Source organism: Hemitrygon akajei, chromosome 8, assembly GCF_048418815.1.
Source record: "Hemitrygon akajei chromosome 8, sHemAka1.3, whole genome shotgun sequence".
Taxonomy (NCBI): Eukaryota; Metazoa; Chordata; class Chondrichthyes; order Myliobatiformes; family Dasyatidae; genus Hemitrygon; species Hemitrygon akajei.
This window is the reverse complement of record NC_133131.1, coordinates 173,620,519-173,640,782: the sequence shown is the minus strand read 5'-3', so window position 1 is coordinate 173,640,782 and position 20,264 is coordinate 173,620,519. Positions and strand designations below refer to the sequence as shown.

Sequence of the window (20,264 nt, the reverse complement as noted above, 5' to 3'; positions counted from 1 at the left end):
ATAAAAATTACCTTTATTTGTCACATGTACATCAAAACATAAGAGTGATTTATGTCAAATCAAATCTGCAAGGATTATATTGGGCAACCCCCAAGTGTTGCCACACTTTCAGCACCAACACAGCAAGCCCACCACTCACTAACCCTAACCATACATCTTAGGAATGTGGGAGGAGAGGTTCCGGTGACGTCATTGTCGAGAATGGCAGCTTAAGTCACTAGCTCCTCTGGAAAAACGCATATTAAACCCTGTTAATCCATCAAATATAATATTTTTTGAAAAATATTTGAACTGAAAAGAGAGGCAAGAATGGGGAAAAAGAATGGAAATACAAAAAGCGACACTGTGGAGCCTGCGGCCAAGAGGAGTGCAGCAAGTGGCTGTCCTACCCAATCGTGTGCTAGCGAGGCAGACGCTGCGCCTCGTTCAGGCAAAGCGGCGAATATGATCGAAATTCTGAAAGAGATGAGGGAGTTTCAGAAAGAAATAAAGCAACAGCTACATGATATTAAGTCAGAGCTCGCCAACATCAATCAAAAAATAGCGGTCGCAGAGACTCGAATTGAGAAGGTGGAAGATCGCACTCAAAACGTGGAACGGATACTGAGTAAGACAATAAAAATATTAAATCACCAAGAAGGTAAACTGCTTGACCTGGAGGGAAGATTATGGCGGAAAAATATCAGAATCTACAATATTTCCGAAGGAGCGGAGGGCTAGTCTATGACGAAGTTTGTCGTAAAGTTTCTGCAGGACGCGCTGGATCTTCCCTCGGCTATGGAGCTGGAAATCGAAAGACCCCACCGTCCGTTAGTCCCGAAGTCTACCCAAGATAAGCCACGCTCAATAATAATAAAATTCCTTCGGTACAGCACCAAGGCGGAGATTCTACGAAGGGCCTGGGGTAAGAAGAGAGTGTTTTTAGAGGATAAATTAATATATTTCGACCAAGATTACCACCCCCACCGCGCTCCTGCAGAAACGTAAAGAATACTCTGAAGTAAAGCGAGTACTAAAGAAAAAAAGATTAGATTTCAAACTCTGTACCCTGCTAAACTTGGAGTGTTTTATGACGACAGGACGCGGTTGTACTAGACAGTGGAAGAGGCAACTACAGACATGAAGGCCAGAGGGTTGCCTGTCAGCGTGACCAAACTGAGGGAAAGCCTGGAGGAGGAATTATCCCGCTCCGCTTGGGAAATAGTGCGAGAATCGAGACGGCAGGAGATGGGAGGAGGCCGAGTGAAGTATATCAGGAAGAGACCGGGAGTTTCCCAAAGACAGACCTCACCCCCTTCAGAAGAGCCAAAAGGTTTGGCTAACTTTAAAAATGTTGAGAAGCTAAACGGAAGCAAAAGTAGACGGTCATATACCTATCTGGAGAAATACATTATAATGTGGATTTTATATTACTTAGTTGTTATTCTTTATTCGCTCACTTACTCCTTTTTCCCCACCAAAATGAGAATATATGTGTGCATATATGTGTGTGTGTGTGTGTGTGTGTGTGTGTGTGTGTGTGTGTGTGTGTGTGTGTGTGTGTGTATGTGGAGTACACTGGGAAATCTTTTCTCTGTAATAGATTTGTTCACTGACTTTTATGAATACTGCAATGGGAGCCTTCAACTCACAGGTAGGAGGGGTTATCCCCCACAGCTAGACATTTCCTCTAGCTCAACACAGGGTCATCTACTAGAGACCTCAGCCTTGGAATCACACGTTCGTTGCCATTTTTGTTATTATTTGCATTTCTTGGTTCTTATTTGTTCAGGGAGTAGATCGAAGTTTTATTCTAATTTCAATGATACATTGACAGATAAATACAGATGGCTAAGGACAAGGTAAAATTCATTTCTTTTAATGTCAATGGGCTATTAAATCCAATCAAACATAAGAGAATTTTATCCAAAATGAAAAAAGAACAAGCCCATGTAGTATATTTACAGGAAGCTCATTTAAGTGATAATGAGCATAAAAAACTAAAGAGAATGGGCTTCACTAATTTGTTTTTCTCCTCATATAAATCAGGACATAGGAGAGGAGTTGCTATTCTTATCTCAAGTAAGCTAAATTTTGAAAAAGTATTCGAAATGGGAGATAAAGAGGGCAGATATATTCTGGTAAGGGGGAACATAGATGGAAATTCAGTTACTCTTTTGAATATATACGCACCCCCGGGAAGTGATATTGGTTTCTTTCAGAAAATTACTGATATTATGGTAACGGAAACAGAAAGTCTCCTGATATGTGGGGGAGACTTAAATTTACAATTACAACCAAACTTAGACTCTTCCAATAGAAAAACCTATGAAACAAAATCTTTACATAAGAAAGTGAATACACTTTTTGAAGATGTTGGTTTAATTGATATATGGAGGGACCTTTTCCCCGACAGAAGGGATTACACTCATTATTCTGCTCCCCATTCTGTATATACAAGAATAGACTATTTCATAACATTTGGAAAAGACAAAGACAAAATAAACACCTGTGGAATTGGGACAATAGATGTAAGTGACCATGCATCTATATATTTATCTGTTGATTTTGACCTACAACCAAAGAACACTATTTGGAAACTAAATTCAAGTCTACTCAATGATCTGTACTTTAAGGAACAAATTAAAAAAGAAATTGGTCTCTACTTAGAATTTAATGATAATGAAGAGGTTTCACCTCACATTTTATGGGATACTCTGAAGGCGGTCTTAAGAGGGAAAATTATAGCGATATCTTCATATAAGAAAAAAATAAGGAATAAAACATTAGAGGAATTACAAAATAGGCTGAAGGAACCTGAGAAAAAACACAAATTGAATTTAGCACAGGACACATTGGGGGAAATTAAAAGAATTAGGAATGAAATTAATAGTTTAGCTACACAAGAAATCAGGAAAAATTTAATGTTTCTGAAACAGAGACATTATGAAAGTGGATCGAAATCTATGGAAATACTGGCGTGGAAACTGAAAAAAAAATAGCAGAAAATACAATTCATAGAATTAAGGACCCAAGAAACAAAATGATAAAAAATAAGCTAAGTGAAATTCAAGAAGCTTTTGAAGTGTTTTACAAAACTCTATATTCCAAAGTTCCAAGGGGAAGCATAACCCAAATTGACACCTTCTTGAATTCTCTAGAGTTACCCACTTTAAGCGAAGAACAAAATAGAACGATGACTGCTGACATAACTGAAGTTGAATTAAAAGCTGCAATTAGTAGGCTTAAATTAAGCAAGTCACCAGGATCAGATGGGTATACGACAGAGCGGTACAAAGAATTTAAAAATGAGTTAATTCCTGTTTTACTTCCCACACTGAACTGGGCTCTAAAAAAGGCACAAATGCCACCCAGTTGGAAGGAAGCAATAATCTCAGCTATACCGAAAGAAGGCAAGGATAAAATGAAATGCGGGTCATTTAGACCAATATCCGTTCTTAATGTAGATTATAGATTATTTACCTCCATCATGGCCAAACGATTAGAGGAGTTTCTACCCATACTGATATGTAACGATCAGACAGGTTTTATACGACAACACCAGACACAAGACTATATACAAAGGGCACTTCACATTATGGATCTTATACAAAAAAATAAAATCGAAGCAATAGTTGTAAGTGTGGATGCTGAAAAAGCATTTGATTCGGTTAATTGGAATTTTCTTTACAGAGTTTTACATAGATTTGGTTTCCAAGACACAATTATTAAAACTATACAGACACTATATGACAATCCTACTGCTAGGATTAAAATCAATGGATATTTATCAAATAGTCTTAACTTAGAAAGGGGCACGAGATAGGGTTTGCATGGTCACCACTACTCTTTGCGTTATATCTGGAATCATTAGCTCAATACATCAGACAAAATGAAGATATCAGGGGAATTACTATTAAAGGGGCAGAGCATAAATTGGCTTGTTATGCGGATGACATTTTGATCTATCTAGGGCAATCAACATACTCTTTACCTAAATTGATGCAATCTTTTGAACAATATGGTCAATGATCAGGATACAAGATCAACGTAGATAAAAACCCAATAGCCCACCAAGAGGAATTGAAAGTAGATACCCCTGGGCATGGCACAGAGAGTCTTTCAAATATTTGGGCATCATTATGCCAAAAGATTTGGCAAAATTATTAGAATGTAATTATCAGCCTTTATATAAAAAAATTAAGGAAGATGGGAATCTGATTCTTTTTTTCAGTCTCTGTTCAAGGATTGCGTCTATTAAAATGAATATACTGCCCAGACTGTTATATCTCTTTCAGATCTTACCAATAGAGATTAATCAAAATCAATTCAATGAATGGAACAAGATGTTATCAAGGTATATTTGGCAGGGTAAAAGGCCTAGAGTTCATCTCAAAACTTGGCAATTAGCAAAGGAAAAGGGGGGATGAGGCCTACCTTCCCTTAGAGATTATTATTTTGCAGCACAGTTGAGAGCTGTGATATGTTGGTGCAACCCATCATATGACGATCAATGGAAAAACATTGAGGAGCGGGTACTTCCCATCCCTATACAAGCAATTTTGGCTGATAACAACCTGCAAAGGTACATAAACACTATTGATAACCCATGGGTGAAATTGACTCTTAAAATATGGAAAACTACTATAAAAGAATATAATCTAGAGGGAGATATTGCAATTCTTAAATGGTGTGCATATGACTCAGGTTTTACACCAAATAAATGGATGCTAGATTTAAGGACTGGACAGCTAAAGGAATAACAATTCTTTGCAATATAATGAAAGAAAGAATATTGTTCAGTTTTGAAATGCTTAAAGAGAAACACTTATTAGAAAAACAAGATTTTTAATTGGTGTTTACAGATGCGACAATATGTTAATAAGACGCTTAAAAGTGTAACCAAGGCAAGTACATGCTTGATAGAGGTATTTAGAAAAGCATATAATTCAGATAATAGTAGTAAAATCATTTCAAGCATGTATAAGGGGTTGTCAAATCTTAAAACATATTCGACTTCATACATTAAAACAAAATGGGAGAAGGAGGGAGGGATAATTATATCTGAGGAAGAATGGACAACAATATGGAGGTATCAATGGAACTGTACCTGTTCACAGAAATGGAGGGAGTTTGGATGGAAAAACTTGATAAGATATTTTATTATACCCTCTCAGAAATCCCATTATGATAGTAACCTCCCTGTTTGCTGGAGAAATTGTGGAAATCAAAATGCAAATCATTATCATTTTTTTGGAACTACCGTGTTATCAAAAACTATTGGAGGGGGATACACAATGCCCTACAAGACATCTTTAAATGTGAAATACCCTTAGAGAGTAAGACCATATATTTTGGATATATACCTCAAGAATAGTTGAAAAGAGATAAATATTTAATGAATATACTGTTGGTGGCTGGTAAAAAGACTCTTACTAGGAAATGGTTATCACAGGAGAGCCCAATTTTAAATACATGGATGGAAATTACAATGGACATTTACAAAATGGAGAAGATAACAGCATCTGTTAATCATAAGCTGGAACAATTTGATTCATACCGGGAAAAATGGTTTAACTACATAACACCTCATAGACCTGATTTTATCCTCACAAATCAATGAATATGTTGTAAAAAAAAGATCACTCCCTACTTATACATAGTTCTTTAATTTTGCTTGCTTTTTCTTTCCACTCTTTTCTATAAGTGTATACCTCAGATAAATACTTTGTGAAGATTTGTGATATATATGATTATATGATATATATGTACAATGCCTGAAATACATCTTATGGAAATGTTTGTTTGATGATGAACTTCAATAAAAAAATAAATTACAAAAAAAAAAGGAATGTGGGAGGAAACCGGAGCACCTATAGAAAACCCACATGGTCACGGAGAGAACGTAGAAACTCTTTACAGACAGGGGCAGGAATTGAACCTCGATCTTACAGCTAGCAGTGTAATAACTACACAATGTAACAGCATTACACCAAACATTTAGGAGGGGTGCGTACACTAACTAAATAGGCACAGACGTTTCTGCAGATGCTGGCAATCTTGTAACAATACACACAAAATACAAGAGAAACTGAACAAGTGAGGCAGGATCTATTGAGGGGAATAAACAGTTGATGTTTCGTGCTGAGACCCTTCATTAGGTTTAATAGGATTTTAATAACTGGTTTAAATAGATGGCGACAATATGGTGGGCTGAGTGGCCTATTCCTGTGCTGTACTGCTCTATGTTCTATTCTATGAAGCTTTCTATTTTGTAAAAGGTTCCTTAAGATGTTATAGTCCAGGAAGGTAGTGGGGATAAGCTCCCACTACCCATTAAATGCTCCTAATAGTGTGCGTCTCAAATAGCTTCTGATACCAATGCCAGCTCCTGGCCATCATGGGTGGCTTAGCTACTAAGCCTGGTGGAACCACTTCTACTGACAGGAGAAGGGGCAAAGGTGCATTACTGGCACCTTAAAACCATTTGCTTCAGACAGATGGGGCTCTTCATCAGTGAAAAACTCTGATCTCAAACTTCAGCTGCCTTGCAGCTACACCCACTCACGGGGAAGACTTTAGGAATAAATCCAGGGGGGAAAATCTGGAGCTGGAGTCCCTAAGGCAGTCCTACATCAAGTTCAATGTTGACTGGCAACTTCTGTGATGCTACTGGTGCCAAGCTTTATTGCTCTCTGCCATTCCTTTGGATTCACCAGCTCTGTAGAGAGAGGGATCCTCCGACATGGGCAATAACTTGCTCTCCATATCGTACTGCCCTAACTCGTGCATCACTTAGACACCTAGGGTGCAACATTCTCAGTCAACCCCGACCAATGGAGGGCCTCAAAAAAACTCTTTTCAAAATAAGTTTCCAAGGTCTTTCTAATTCCAAAGATATTTACAGCACGGTTTCTTCCTACTTTCCAGGCCATTATGTTAGTGCCTCCCAAAATAGAAAGCTGCTTGGGGCAAATAAGAATTTCTCTGCTTGTGGGATTATTGTGTGCTCAATTTAAGGTAGGTCAAGGTGACCTCTTTGGACTTCTGCCAGCTCCTGAAACTGGCCACTGGATCATACATTTCTGCCAAGTACAAATTCCACATTTCCAGTGCTCTCTGAGCAGCTGTAGAGAATTCTCAGGGGGTGGGGGGATAAAAGGCCAGAGGTTGTTGTACTTGTTGGTACAAACATCATACAGTAGGCAGAATGAGGGATTAGGACCTGAAGAATGAATACAGGGAGTTAGGTAAGAAGCAGGACCTTGAGTGTGGTGATCTCTCAATTACTCCCAGTGCTACATGCTAGTGAGGTCAATGATGGCACAGCCAGGTATATTAAAGGCACTTAAGAGACCCATAGATAGGTACATGGATAATAGAAAAATTAAGAGCTATGTGAGAGGGAAAGTCTAGATTCATCTTAGAGTAGGTGAAAAGCCCAGCACAACATCATGGGCCAAAGGACCTGTACTGTGCCGTACTGTTTTACCAGAATAAATTTGTGGCTGAGGTGCTGGTACAGGGACAATGATTCAGGTTCTTGGATCATTGGGATCTCTTCTGAGGGACAGGCAACCTGTACGAGAGGGGCAGGTTGCACTTCAACCACAGAGGAACCGATATCTTTGGAAGTAAATTTGCCATTGTAGTGCATGGGAGGGTTTCAACTAGACTGAGAAGGGTCGGGACTCAGAGCAGGAGAAAGTCCACCCCACCAAAGTTTTTAAATTACTAGGGGTGTATTAGTGGGAGAATTTAATTTTCCCAGTATTGGCCCACTCAGAATGTTGAGCCTTTCCCCTTTCACCTTAAACCCATGGCCTCTTATATTTAATTCCCCAATCCTGGGATAAAAAGACTGTATGCATTCACCCTATTAATGCCCCTCTTGATTTTATACACTTCTATGAGATCACTTCATAGACTCTTATTGTTCAATAAAGTCCTGGTCTATCCAATCTCTCCACAGAATTCAAACTTCAAGTCCTGGTAACATCCTTGTAAACTTTTCTGCACATTTTCTAGTTTAATAACATCTTTATTTGCAAGGCACCCAAAACTGAACTACAATGGTCTTTGTTCTGCTTAGTATTAATTGTGTTTCCTTCAAAGGTTTAGAGTTCATTTATTATCAAAATATACAATACTGAAATTCTTCTTCTCCAAGGCAGAAAACCAAGAAAGAAAAGAAAAGCAGCATGATCATCAACCCCCAAATCCCTCCTCCCGCACAAAAAAATGAACAAAACAGAACAGACATATCGACCCCCAAATCCCCCTCCCCCAACAAAAAAAATGGGGTGAAAAACACAGAAAATAAAAAACTATAAGACTGAAAAAAGTCTATAACAGGCTCTTCCCTCTCCATAGCAGAGCAATCCCCAGTGATCAAAAGGCAGGCAGCAAGCGCTCACCCTCCACAATTGCCTCAATGTTTCAATATCCCTCGTTGCTTTAATCTGCTTGCGACCCCTCTCGCAGCCTGCTCTCCATGAGGTTCACATACACTGTCTCTGCCCCCCGGAATCCTCTCGGATACCGCAGAGCGCTGAAGCACCAAAACGAACTCCAAACTTCCGCATTCATCTCAATGTTTCAATCTCCCTCATTGCTTAATCAGCAAAATGGAAGCTTTAATTGGCAAAATGGAGTCAAACATTGGCTCGCATCCCTTCCCATAGCCTTCTTGCAATGAAGTTCATGCACGCTGTCTCTGCCTCCTGGAATCCTCTCTGAGACGACAGAGCACCTCTGCCCCTCAACACTGGTGCCCCCTCCTTTACTCTCTGTATACCCATGACTGTGTCGCCACCCACAGCTTCAATCTGCTAATTAAATTTGCTGACGACACTACACTGATTGGCCTAATTTCAAATAATAATGAGGCAGCCTACAGAGAAGAAGTCATCACTCTGACACAAGGGTGTCAGGAAAACAACTTCTCCCTCAATGTCGCAAAAACAAAGGAGCTGGTTGTAGACTACAGGAGGAATGGAGAAAGGCTAATCCCTATTGACATCAACGGATCTGGGGTTGAGAGGGTGAACAGCTTTAAGCTTGGCGATGTTTATGCCAACAAGGATCTCATGTGGTCTGTACACACCAGCTGTGTGGTGAAAAAGGCACAACAGCACCTCTTGCACCTCAGATGGTTGAAGATTTTTGGTATGAGCCCCCAAATTCTAAGAACTTTCTATAGGGGCACGATTGAGAGCATCCTGACTGGCTGCATCACTACCTGGTATGGGAACTGTGCTTCCCTCAATCGCAGGACTCTGCAGAGAGTGGTACGGACAGCCCAGCGCATCTGTGGTTGTAAACTTCCCATGATTCAGGAAATTTACAAAGACAGGTGTGTAAAAAGGGCCCGAAGGATAATTGGAGATTCAAGTCTCCCCAACCACAAACTGTTCCGGCTGCTACCATCTGGGAAACGGTACCGCAGCATAAAAGCCAGAACCAACAGGCTCCAGGACAGCATCTTCCACCAGGCCATCAGACTGATTAATTCATGCTGACACAACTGTATTTCTATGTTATATTGACTATGCTGTTGTACATACTTATTATAAATTGCTATAATTACACATTTGAACAGAGACATAACGTAAAGATTTTTACTCGTGTATCTGAAGGATGTAAATAATAAAGTCAATTCAATTCAATTCACTGAAACACCCAAATGATCTCTAAACAGTAAATCACAGGCTCCAATAGTTCCAGAATTACATCCAAGACAAAAAAAATGTAAAAACATAATAAAATAAGTGAAATGCATGGTTCCACGATCTATCCAGAAGATATCAACTGAAGGAGCGTTGTATGCAGGCACAATCTTGAACAAAAGTATAATTATTGTTTAATTTCCAGTATGTGTTTCTTTTGAATATTGTGTCTCTAATGCTTTGTACCTGTGATCTGCTCCAAATAAGTTTTACATTGTACATACCTGTATTTGTACATATTACAATAAACTTGACTTGACACATACTGCCTTCGGGGCAGTTGTGCTAAGACCGAGATTGTCAACTACCTCTCTGAACCATATGTCTGAAAAGGAGATCTGGGTTGAATAGGTTAGGACTTTACTCCCTGGACCGTAGGAAAAAGAGTGGAGATTTGATATGGGTATACAAAATAAGAGGCATCATGGAGATTGTGATCACATGAAGCCATAGCAACAGATGGTGGATGATCGTATGAGTTGCTGGCGTATATCACAAGTCCTGGTGATGCGACCACTAACACCAGGCAGACTATCTCTGAAGAGTATTGATAATGGCTGGGGTCACCCATCTTGTAAAGACACTGCCCAAAAGGCCGCAATGGCAAGCCACTTCTGCAGAAGAATTTGCCAAGAACAATCACAATCATGGAAAGATCACGATCTCCCACGCCATATGACACTGTGTATAGAGAATAAAACATAGTCTGTAATATAGAGAATAATACTCTGCCATAGTTGGATGCATCAGCAAGGGAGATGAGGCGGAGTACAGGGCTATGGTGGGAAACTTTGTCACATGGTGCAAGCAGAATCATCTGCAGCTTAATGTGAAAAAGACTAGGGAGCTGGTGGTGGACCTGAGGAGGGCTAAGGCACCGGTGACCCCTGTTTCCAACCAAGGGGTCAGTGTGGACATGGTGGAGGATTACAAGTACCTGGGGATATGAATTGACAATAAACTGGACTGGTCAAAGAACACTGAGGCTGTCTACAAGAAGGGTCAGAGCCGTCTCTATTTCCTGAGGAGACTGAGGTCCTTTAACATCTGCCGGACAATGCTGAGGATATTCTACGAGTCTGTGGTGGCCAGTGCTATCATGTTTGCTGTTGTGTGCTGGGGCAGCTGGCTGAGGGTAGCAGACACCAACAGAATCAACAAACTCATTCGTAAGGCCTGTGATGTTGTGGGGGTGGAACTGGACTCTCTGACGGTGGTGTCTGAAAAGAGGATGCCGTCCAAGTTGCATGCCATCTTGGACAATGACTCCCATCCACTCCATAATGTACTGGTTAGGCACAGGAGTCCATTCAGCCAGAGACTCATTCCACTGAGATGTAACACTGAGCGTCATAGGAAGTCATTCCTGCCTGTGGCCATCAAACTTTACAACTCCTCCATTGGAGTGTCAGACACCCTGAGCCAATAGGCTGGTCCTGGACTTATTTCCACTTGGCATGATTAACTTATTATTTAATTATTTATGGTTTTATATTGCTATATTTCTACACTATTCTTGGTTGGCGCCAAACCCAATTTTCCTCGGGATCAATAAAGTATGTCTGTCTGTCTGACTGTCTGTAATACAAAATTATGAGGGGTATAGATAGGGAAAATTCAAGCAGGCTTTTTCTACTAAGGTCGAGTGAGACTAGAACTAGAGATCATAGGTTAAAGGTGAAAGGTTAAATATTTAAGGTGAACACGATGGGGAATTTCTTCAGTCAGAGGGAAGTGTGAGTGGAATGAGGTGCCAGTGGAAGTGGTGGATACGTATTTGATTTTAACATTTAAGAGAAGTTTGGAGAAGTACATGGATGGCAGGGCTATAGTCCAGGTGCGGGTCAATGTGACTAGTCAGAATAACAGTTTGGTATGGACTCGATGGGCTGAATGGCCTGTTTCTGCACTTTCATGCTGTGTCTCTATAAGTTTCCAGAGGTCTTACTCGAGGTTCACCCAAAGCAGCTGAGTAATTGGGGTAGCTCTGACCTACTGGGTGCCGACTGAGGCAGACATTAAGTGCTGCTGAAGGATCATTAACTCAGTGAAACCACACTCCATTCTACTGAAAATTTGTTCGTCTTCCAGTTCGAGATATCCAACTGTGGGAAGAAGATGGAGCCAGCCAGCAACGCTATCATAGGCGCCGTCCTCAAGACAGGTCACAAAGCAATTCCCTTCACTTCCTTCACATCTTGATTTTATTTCAGATATGGTTCTGCTACAGTTAGAGCCTGTAATTGACATGCTGGTGGTGTTATCTTGGACTGATCGGGCAATCTAGCACTTTAGGGTTCCACAAGGCTGCAACCAAAGCAAGCAGCACGGAGGCCAGGAAGCCTGGAGCCACGTGCGATTCCATCTCTCGCCAATCAAAGCACCGAGGAAGACTGAAATAATCGAGGTGGGTGTTCAGCGCCGTCTACCAGCCCCTCACTTGCTGCTGCCAGAAAAGGTGGCTGCATGTGGCAGCCTTTCGCTCACTGCTCCCAAGGTCTTTGCATTTGAGTGATCTTTTTCTCACATGATGTTGTCGGCGGATGGGGCCAGAGCAAGGTTTAATCACTGTGGATTGTAGATTTCAGTTTTTATGATATGTTCTAGTTCCGGTTGCTCTTTTTTTTGTTACTCCTATTGGGCGATTTTAGACTCAGGTAGCCTGCAGATAGTGAACAGTGATCTTAACTGTACCAAAACGTGTATTTTAATATGCAGATAATCAACACTGACTGATCTGATTGTACTAAAATATGCATTTTGTGTTTTATATTGTTCTTTGTTGCTGTTTGTGTGTTTTTTTGCATGTATGATGTTTGGTGTTTTTCTTTGAACGGGTTAGTTCCATGGTTTTTCTTTCTTTCTTGGCTGTCTGTGTGGAAGGGTCGTATACCGCATACATACTGTGATAATAAATGTACTTTGAACTGGAACATTCCAGGCTGTAGGAGTTCATGCCGAGGGATGCAATGGAGCTTTGCGCAAGTCTTTGTGGGGGAAGAACTGCATCTCAGACTGTGGCTGCTAATAGTCATCCAGGGCACATGCCCCATAGTGGAGCAGCATGGCTGTCTAGCAGTTAGCGTAATGCTTATGACACCAGTGATCAGAGTTCATTTCCCACCACTGCCTGTACAGAGTTTGTATGTTCTTCCCATGACCGCGTGGGCTTTATCCAAGTGCTCCAGTTACTCTTCACATTCCAAAGACGTACAGGCTAGAGTTAGATGTGAGTATACTATATTGGTGCCGGACACTTGCAGCCTGCCTCCCACACATCCTCGGTCTGCTGGTCATTGACACAAAGAATCCATTTCACAGTATATTTCAATGTACTTGTAACAAATAAAGATCATCAACACACACAAAATACTGGAGGAACTCAGCAGGCTAGGCAGCATCTATGGAAAAGAGTAAACAGTTGATGTTTTGGGCCAAGACTGAAGTATAAGGTGATAGGTGAAACTACGAGAAGGGGAAGGGGGAGGATTAAAGATCATCTTTAATCTTTAAAAGTAAAAGCTCCACAAACACTATAAGGTTTGCATGACTCAAAGATTGGTGCCCTGTATACAGAAAGGAGCAAATGCATAGGAAAGGTAATACTTTATAGATCATTCTGTATGTTCATAGTAAGTCCAAATAACCTTCACCAACTTACACAGATGCACCAGCCAGCTCAGCCTGTCCAGATACATCACAGCTTGGTACGTCAGTTGCTCTGCCCGAGACAGCAAAAAACACAACTTAGTCCATCGCTGAAACCAGATACGCCTCCATGGACTGTGTCTACACTTCCCGCTGTCTCTGGAAAGCACCGGCATAATCAAGGACTCTCCCAATCCAGTAAAAACCACCAAGAGGACCAACAGCGTCTGCTTCATCCCTATTTGTGACATTTACCGGGAATCTTGACCCACTACCATCAGGAAGGAGGTACAAGAGCATCAGGACGAGGACTGTTAAACTGGGTAACGGCTTCTTCCCGCAGTCTGGGAGACTAATGAACACCCTCCCACCACCAAGGTCTCGCCACTAGAACATGAACAATTTATCGTAGTGTTTACCTGCGCTGCGCAATACATCCATTTTGAATCATATTTTATTAACTTATTTATGATAGTCCTTTGCTTAATGTGCCATGTGTGATAAACGATTTGTGGGTGCACCATAGTCCAAAGGAATTTTGTTTTGTTTGGTTGTATCTATGTACAGTCAGATAACAATGAACTTGAACTTTATTCCCTCTTTCTCCCCCTCACCAGTCGAGTAGAAGATAACAAAACTCTGAAAATAGAAACAGCCAGACACAAGGACAGCTTCTACTCCACTATTATCAGAATCTCTGACAATAAAAGATAAAGTCCCAAATCTAACTCCCAAACTTTACTCCCAAGTCCCAAACTTTACCCCACTGTGGCCCTTGTGGCCCTGGATTTTGCTCTGTTGCTATAACACTATAGTCTGTTCTCTTTTGCATTTCCTTGATGAACGATTGGTCTGGAAAGCAGGTAAGAATTTCACTGTATCTTGGTACATGTGGCAGAATCAGATTTATTATCACTACCCTATATGTGGTGAAATTTGTTGTTTTGCAGCAGCAGCATAAGGCAGAGACAAAATTACTAAAAATTACAAAGATAATAAATAATGCCAAAAAAAAGGAACAACATTCAGAAATCTAATCACAAACAAGAGAAAGATGCTGGAAATCTGAGCAAATAGACACAAAATGCTGGAGGAACTCAGCAGGCCAGGCAGCATCTATGGAAATGAATTAACAGTCGACGTTACAGGCCAAAATCTTTCGGCAGGACTGGTGAAAAAATGCTGAGGTGTAGATTTGAAAGGTGGGGGAGAGGGGAGAGAGAAACTCTAGGTGATAGGTGAAACCTGAAAGGGGAGAGATAAAGTAAAGAGCTGGGAAGTTGATTGGTGAAAGAGACAGAAGGCCATGGAAGAAAGAAAATGGGGGAGGAGCACCAGAGGAAGGCATGGGCAGGCAAACAGATAAGGTGAGAGAGGGAAAAGGGGATTGGAAATGGTGAAGGAGGGGGTGGGGGGCATTACCAAAAGTTTGAGAAATCGATGTTGGTGCCATCGGGTTGGAGGCTACCCAAATGGAATACAAGGTGTTACTCCTCCAACCTAAGTTGCTTCATCACGACAGTGGAGAAGGCCATAGATGACATATCGGAATGGGAATTGGAAAAGGAATTAAAACGGGTAGCCACTGGGAGATCCTGCTTTTTCTGGAGCACAGAGCGTAGATGCTCAGCGAAGCAGTTTCCCAATCTATACCAGGTCTCACCAATATATAGGAGGCCACACAGGGGCACCAGACACAGTATATGACACCAACAGACTAACAGGTGAGGTGTTGCCTCACCTGGAAGGACTGTTTAGACCCCGGAATGGTAGTGAGGGAGGAGGTGAGGGGGCAGATGTAGCACACATTCTGTTTGCAAGGATAAGTGCCAGGAGGGAGATCAATGGGGAAGAATGAATGGACAAGGGAGTCACGTAGGGAGCGATCCTTGCAGAAAGCTATCTCCAACGGAATCCCATCATCAAGCCCTTCTTTCCCTACCCGCTACTTTCTGCTCTCCGCAGGAATCGCTCCCTACGTGACTCCCTTGCCCATTCGTCCCTCCCCATTGCCCACTGATTTCCCTCCTGGCACTTATCCTTGCAATTGGAACATGTGATACACCTGCCACTACACCTCCTCCCTCACTACCATACAGAGCCCTGAACAGTCCTTCCAGGTGAGGCGACACTTCACCTTTGAGTCTGTTGGGGTCATTTACTGTGTTTGGTGTCCCTGGTGTGGCCTCCTGTACATCGGTGAGACCCAGCATAGATTGGAGACCACTTCGTCGAGCACCTACACTCCATCCGCCAGCAAAAGCAGGCTCTCCCAGGGCCACGCATTTTAATTCCACTTCCCATTCTGATATGTCCATCCATGGCCTCCTCCACTGTTGTGATGAGGTTGAAGGAACACCTTATACTCCTTTGGGTTAGCCTCCAGCCTGACGGCACAAACAATTTCTCAAACTTCTGGTAAACCCCCCACCCCCTCTCCTTCACCATGTCCCAGCCCCTTTCCCCTCTCTCACCTCATCTCCTTGCCTGCCCACCTTCTCTCTCTGCTGCTCCTCCCCACCTTTCTTTCTTCCATGGCCTTCTGTCTCTTTCACCAATCAACTTCCCAGCTCTTCACTTCACCCCTTCTCCTCCTCCAGGTTTCACCTACCACCTGTGTTTCTCTCTTCCTTCCTCAACCTTTTAACTCGACTCCTCAGCCTTTTCTCTCCTGTCCTGCCGAAGGGTTTCAGCACGAAACGTCGACTGTACTCTTTTCCATAGATGCTGCCTGGCCTGCTGAGCTCCTGCAGCATTTTGTGTGTGTTGCTCACATTTAGAAATATGATGGTGGAGGAGAAGAAGCTAATTCGGAATCATTGAGTGTGAGTCTTCAGACTCCTGTAGCTCAACCCCAATGGGAGGAATGAGAAGAGGCATGACGATAATGAAGCAGCATATATTAAAACCCTTTGCACGAGTCGAAGACTGGCAAGACAACAACTCACAAAACTCCAGAACGTACTCACATTACAAATACATAGAACTACGAATGTAGAGACTACAACCTATAAATAAAGTCATGCACTTTTTTTTATTTCTTCTACACATTTTTTAAAACAGAGATGGGCGGAGCTAAAGCTGGCGCCAGAGGGCGACTTCTTGCAGCTCATCAGTGAGGCAGTTAAATTCTTCTATTCTAACGTCTCTCTTTTCCTTTTCAGATGGGTTGGGTCCTATTGGGATCTTTGATCTACAGCGGCACGCCAAAACTGCAGTTCTGCATGACAGTGTGTTCCCATACTTGGAGCTTGCCAACCAGCTGCATTTCGGTATGTTTAGATTCGGCCTGAAGTCAGGTTCTGGACACAAATTCTCGCCAGTGTCGCGTACTGAGACGTAGCGAGAGGCAGAATATCGAAGACAACGAGAGCGACTATCGGAGGCTCTGCACTGACTAATCGATTTGCCATTTCTCAAGTCAGGGAACTTGAAGTAAAAAGCAATGCTTCAGACTGACTGTAACATCAAAATAGTGACTGTTGTCTCCCCTGACGCTGTGGGAAGAGTGATACCTTGTTAGTGAGAGACAGAGTTGTGGGATGTCGAAATGTTGGAGTGAACAGTTAGTTTTTTTTTAGGAACTGTAGACCATAGTCTCTCCTTGGAGTCTCTGCTACCGCTGGCATGGTGGGTCATGGGAATGCTAGAATAATTTGGGGTGGGGGAAGGGGAGGGTTGATGCTGCTTTGTGTGGGAGGGGGCAGGAGGCGTTAAGGTTTGTATGTCTTTTTTCTGTCATTCATTCTTTAGAGGTTTTTCTTCTGTTTCGAGGATGTCTGCAGAGAAGAAGAATTTCAGGTTGCATATTGTATACATTCTCTGATATTAAATGGAACTTTTGAACTATATTTACTTAGTGATACAGCGCAGAGTAGCCCTTCCGGTCCTTCAAGCTGTCCCTCCCCGAATAACCCTAATCGAATCATGGGACAATGACCAATTAACCTGCTCAGTATGTCTTTGGACTGTGGCAGGAAACCAGGGCACCCAGAGAAAACTCGCACATCCCACAGGAAGGACATACAGAGACTCCTTACAGAACAGCACCTGAATCGAAATCCGAACTCCAAAATTCCCCGACCTGTAATAATGTCACGCTAACCGCTATGTTAAGGCAGCATCCATCATTAAGGATCCTCATCACCCAGGAAATGCCCTCTTCTCATTACTACCATCAAGGAAGAGGCACAAGAGCCTGAAGACACACACTCAGTGATTCAGGAACAGCTTCTTCCCCTCTGCCATCAGATTTCTGAATGGACATTGAACCTGTGAATGCTACCTCACTGTTTTTTCCCTCTGTTTGCACTGCTTAATTAATTAAATTTTTTAATGTATACTGACTGTAATTAATATTTTTTATTTTGTATCGCAATGTACAGCTGCCGCAAAACAACTAATTTCACGACATGTGCCAGTGATATTAAACTTGTTTCTGTAAAAATAGCCTCTATTTATAAAGCCAATAATGGGTATGATGTTTAACCCAAATGGCTTGTCTTCACCAACACCACGTCCAGGTCCACAGCCATTACGTTGATGCCACGGCCAAGAAAGCTCAGGAGGCTAAACAAATTCAGCCCGTCCCCTTTGAGTCTCACCCATGCTCCACAGAAAGCATCAGAGGATGGTTTGGCAACTGCTCTGCCTGTGACCACAAGTATCGGCAGAGTTGTGGACACAGCTCAGCACATCACAGAAACATCTCCATGGACTCTGCAACTGCAGCGACAAAGAAGGCACGGCAGCCACTATATTTCATTAGGAGAGATTTGGTATGTCACCAACAACAGTCACAAATTTCTACAGATGTATCATGAAGAGCATTCTAACTGGCTGCATCACTGTGTGGACTGGGGGAGGTGGGGGGGGGGGGGTTACTGCACAGGATTGAAGCAAGCTGCAGAGAGTTATAAACTTAGTCAGTTCCATAATGGGCACTACCCTCCAGAATATCCAGGGCATCTTCATGGAGAGATGCCTCAAAAAGGAGGCACACACTCAGTGACTCAGGAACAGCTTCTTCCCCTCTGCCGTCCGATTTCTGAATGGACACTGAACACTACCTCTACTTTCATTGCTATTTTTGCACTACTTATTATGTTTGCCTATTTATCATACATACTTACTGTAATTGAGATGTTTTTCTCTAGTATTATGTATTACATTGTAGTGATATTATGCCATATGCCAGTGCTATCAAACCTGGTTCTGGTCCTGGTACCACACTTCTCTGTAAGGCGACCAGCATAATCAAAGAACCCCCCCCCCCCCCCACAACCATTTCACTCAAAGCCTGAAAGCACGTACCACCAGGCTCAAAGACAGCTTCTGTTGAACGGTCTTATACAGGTACATTAAGATGGATTTGACTTCAGTCTACCTCAGTATGAACTTGCACCTCACTGTCTACCCACACTGCACTTTGTAACTTTATTCTGCATTCTGTTATTGTTTTACCTTGTTCTACCTCAATACACTGTGTATTATATGATCTGTACGGGCAGTATGAGCTTTCACCGTATCGCGACATATGTGACAACATTAAACCAATTTACCCATGTCACTGCCCATCGGCCATCGCCCCCTCTCCCTCCCCGTTTCCCTGCCCTGCCCAGGGCGCCCTCAGCCACCACCATCCCGGCTCGTGATCCGCTTCCTGCCCCACCTTCCTCCCTCCACAGTGCGATCTCGATCACGATCTCGTCCCCGCCTTTACCTTCAGCAGGGTGTCTCTCCACATGCTTCAGCCCCCCAAGACGCCGGACAACCCGCAACGCCTGTCTCCGTCTCGCTGCTCCGCCTCCTAGCAACAACCCGCCCCTTCCCTTTACGTCATCCCGCTGAGTGGAGCCACGTGATACCGATCTCGCCCCAGTGGTTGATGGATGTTGTAGTCCGACCCGCTTGCCGCCCGAGACATTTCCGCAATTTCCTGACGAAGCGTCTCGGCCCGAAACGTCGACAGCGCTTCTCCCCGTAGATGCTGCCTGGCCTGCTGTGTTGTTGTTCCGCAATCTAGATCGGGTTTCTCATCACCGGCAAGTGTGACATTTGTTAAGTTAGCAGCAGCAGTTCAATGCAATACATGATAATATGGAAAGAAAACAGTTAAACAATCACAGTAAGTAGATATATATATATAAAGTAGATTTAAAATTGTGCAAAATCAGAAGTTATATATATTAATAGTAATATAAAATATAATCATGTATTAATATATATTAACTCAAACTATCACTTAAAATAAATCTTTCAATCATTTAAAATAAATGCTTAGAAACCAGATAGAGTTTACGTTGACTCTCACAGATGCAGCTTGAACTGCTATTCCCAAGATTTTCTTTTATTCTCTGAGTGACGTTTCCAGCAACCGCCAGTGTTTTTATTTTCAAACATTTACCATAAATTGATAGTCCAAGAAAACTACTGTACTGTGTTTCTCTCTGCACTTTGTGTGTGTAGTCTTTAAAATTTCTGTATTACACAAAAACAACATTAAAATTATCTTTTTATAAATATCCATTGAGTCCAGGGCTTGAATCGGTTTATCATAGAAACATAGAAAACCTACAGCACAATACAGGCCCTTCAGCCCACAAAGCTGTGCCAAACATGTCCTTACCTTAGAAGTTACTAGGCTTACCCATAGCCCTCTATTTCTCTAAGCTCCATGTACCTATCCAAAAGTCTCTTAAAAGACCCTATCGTATCTGCTTCCACCACCATTGCTGGCAGCCCATTCCACGCACTCACCACTCTCTGTGTAAAAAAACTTAACCCTGACATCTCCTCTGTACCTACTCCCCAGCACCTTAAACCTGTGTCCTCTTGTGGGAACCATTTCAGCCCTGGGAAAAAGCCTCTGACTATCCGCACGATCAATGCCTCTCATCATCTTATACA

General features: G+C 42.3%; 1 protein-coding gene across 4 annotated transcripts in view; it reads right to left on the bottom strand.

Moving 5' to 3' along the window:
* adck5 (aarF domain containing kinase 5) overlaps positions 1-19,184 on the bottom strand; it is a 119,058-nt gene extending 99,874 nt beyond the window's left edge. For 3 of the 4 annotated variants that reach the window (XM_073055122.1, XM_073055121.1, XM_073055123.1), the window contains exon 1: positions 19,078-19,184. In XM_073055122.1, coding sequence (XP_072911223.1) covers positions 19,078-19,101 — 24 coding nt within the window. In that variant the 5' untranslated portion in view covers positions 19,102-19,184. The remainder of the gene's footprint in view (positions 1-19,077) is intronic. The other variant, XM_073055124.1, reaches the window with a different exon arrangement.
* Between the last annotated feature and the right edge of the window lie 1,080 nt (positions 19,185-20,264).